Genomic DNA, 3,185 nt, shown 5'->3' with positions numbered 1-3,185 from the left:
CTTCTTTGACAGATTTACAGCAGCAAAGGGCCGAAACAAATGGCATGGCCGACAATCAAATACCTTACAATTTCAATAACAATGATTGTGAAGGGTCCCAGCTGGTATTGGATACTTCTTTGACAGATTTACAGCAGCAAAGGGCCGAAACAAATGGAATGGCCGACAATCAAATAACTTACAATTTCAACAGCAATGATCGTGAGGAGTCCAAATCAATTGCAAAGCAATACTATGAAGCTGCTGCTGCTCAACATCACAAGGCCGACACCAATGCAATTAGCAATCTTTATGTTGATTTGGGTGGGGACCAGCCGGACAACTTCACTTCCAATATGCCGAATGTAGTCATATTGCCAACTGGTGTTGGCGCTTTATCTCCACGCCTGGTTGAAGCTCGTGACAAGTCCTTGGATCCATCATTAAATCCGTTAAACATTGACCAATCTGTTGTTGACGACAATAATGGCCGACAAACAAGAGGCAAAGGTGTGCGGATTATTGTGCCATCTGATAGACAATTACGGTCCACAACATCTTTCCAAAACTCATTCCAGGTTCTTTCTAATGATTAGTGGTATTTTTTGGAATATTAGAGAGGTAGCTAAATCCCCTAATTTAAGAAGAATGATTAAATTGGTACGATTTCATCGTGTTCAATTTGCTGTGATTTGTGAACCAAAATTAGATGTGTCTAAGGTTGAGTCCATCCGTCTAAGGTTATCATTTGATCATGCCTTTGTTAATCTTTCTGGTGATATTTGGGTTTTTTATAGAAGCCCTTTTGCATGTTCCATTGTGGGTAATTCGGATCAACACATTTCAATACATGTTCAGTCTTCATTCTTATCTAGTCCAATTATCATGTCGTTTGTCCATGCCAAGTGTTCAGTCGAGGAGCGTCGAGATTTATGGTGCAATTTATTAAATGATAAACCAATCTCTCTTCCTTGGTGTATTGGGGGTGACTTTAATGTCATCTTAGCTGCTCATGAAAAAAGTGGTGGTCGTCCATTCACAATATCGGAGGGGGTGGATTTCATGTCTTTCATGGAGGAGGCTGGGGTTTTTGATATAGGCTTTTCTGGAGCTAGTTTCACCTGGTCTAATAATCGGAGAGGTAGAGCTAGAGTTTCAAAGAGGTTGGATAGGTTTCTAATTAATGGGTCGTGCTTGGAAATTTCAGATGTAATTTCTGTGATTCACTTGGCAAGACATCCTTCAGATCATGCACCGTTGAAGATTTCTTTTGCGGATCAATCAGACAATAAGCCGCGGCCTTTCCGTTTCTTGAATATATGGACTACCAAACCCGAACTCTTGGAGGTTATTCGACAAGCTTGGAATCAAGATGTGGTTGGTTCTCCGTTACGTGTACTATGCTCCAAATTATTGGCAACAAGGAGGGCTATTCAAGTATGGAATAAACAACATTTTGGAAATATATTTGATGCTGTGCGATCTGCGGAAATGGCAGTCCAACGGGCAGAACAAGTTGTGGATCAAAATGCCTCCGAGGAATTTCATGTTCAGCTTAGCAAGGCTCAGGCGGAATTACGTCATGCACTATCAATTGAAGAACAATTTTGGAGCCAAAAGGCCAGAATAAAATGGCTTGCAAAGGGAGATCGTAATTCAAGGTATTTTCATGCGGTTGTTAAGCAGAGACGAGCTCAAGGAAGGATACACCGTATCAAAAATTCCAATGGTATTTGGGTGGAGACGAATACTGAAATAGTATCTGAAGCAATAACATAATTCTCAGATATTTTCACAACGGCCACTTTACAGTCTTCTACTGATTTGCTGCATTTAATTCCGCCTATGATCTCGGAAAACGACAATGACAAATTGGAGAAATTACCCTCGATTGAGGAGGTCTATCGAGTTGTGAGATCAATGGATGGAGATAGTGCTGCGGGCCCAGATGGATTCTCTGGCAAATTCTTTACATTTGCATGGGAAGTTGTCGCCCAAGATGTTCATAATGCTATAATCAGCTTTTTCTGTGGGGCAGAGTTACCTCGCTTCATCACTTCTACCTCTATTGTGTTAATTCCCAAGACGGCAAATCCTCAGGATTTCTCTCAATTTAGGCCAATCAGTCTTTGTAATTTCTTCAACAAGCTAATATCCCGGATTTTAGCAGAAAGAATGGCTTCTATATTGCCAAAAATTATTTCTCCCCAGCAAACAGGATTTGTGAAGGGACGTAATATAACAGACAATTTTCTTTTAGCTCAAGAGATAGTATCGGGCATTGGAAAAAAGAATAGAGCTGGAAATGTGACAATGAAGCTAGACATGTCTAAGGCATATGACCGGGTGGCATGGGATCATATTATTGGTGTTCTACGAAGATTTGGTTTTGGGGAAATATTCATTGATCTTGTATGGCGATTGATTTCTAATGTTTGGTTTTCGGTCATTATAAATGGGTCAACCCATGGTTTCTTTAAATCTTCAAAAGGACTACGTCAGGGTGACCCTTTATCGCCTGCATTATTCATTATAGGAGCTGAGGTTTTGTCTAGAGGTTTGAATAATCTTGCCTTGCACTCGGGATTTGTGGGCTTCAGACTTCCACACGCATGCCCTTCTATAACACATTTGGCATTTGCGGACGATGTCCTCATATTTGCAAATGGATCTTCACATTCTTTAAAGGCCATCATGCAGGTGCTACAGATGTATCAAAGGTGTTCGGGACAGTTGATAAATGTGCAAAAAAGTTGTTACTTGGTTCATCCATCCTTGTCACTGGCTAGAAGAAGGGTGATTGAACGTATCACAAGTTTTACCTGCCATTCATTTCCGATACGTTATTTAGGATTCCCTCTCTATTACGGAAGGTGTAAAACATCATATTTTGGGGAAGTATGTCAGTCTATCCTAGGGAGGATTATGACATGGAAATCAAGGTTGCTTTCATTTGGAGGTAAGATAGTTCTAATCAAACATGTATTAGCATCAATGCCATTGCATCTGCTCTCAGCATCGATTATCCCAGCTAAACTTTTTAGAACTATAGAAAATGCTTTGTCGACCTTCCTTTGGAGGTCATCACCCGACATGTCAAAGTATCACTGGATACGGTGGTCTTGGATGTGTTATCCAGTTGAGGAGGGAGGAGTCGGCTTTAGAAGACTTCAGGATGTCTACAGAGCATTTTCATTCAAGCTTTG

The 3,185-nt window shown here is 40.7% G+C and overlaps 1 protein-coding gene across 1 annotated transcript; it reads left to right on the top strand.

Annotated features, from left to right (window-relative positions):
* Positions 1–864: 864 nt before the first annotated feature.
* LOC140035730 (uncharacterized) lies at positions 865–1,758 on the top strand. The gene has a single exon (XM_072077080.1). It carries the CDS (start codon positions 865–867, stop codon positions 1,756–1,758), a length of 894 nt encoding a protein of 297 aa, XP_071933181.1.
* Positions 1,759–3,185: the final 1,427 nt, after the last annotated feature.

The sequence above is a fragment of the Coffea arabica genome, chromosome 2c (genome assembly GCF_036785885.1).
Source record: "Coffea arabica cultivar ET-39 chromosome 2c, Coffea Arabica ET-39 HiFi, whole genome shotgun sequence".
Taxonomy (NCBI): Eukaryota; Viridiplantae; Streptophyta; class Magnoliopsida; order Gentianales; family Rubiaceae; genus Coffea; species Coffea arabica.
Note: the sequence above shows the minus strand (reverse complement) of the source record. Positions and strands in the feature narration are given on the sequence as shown.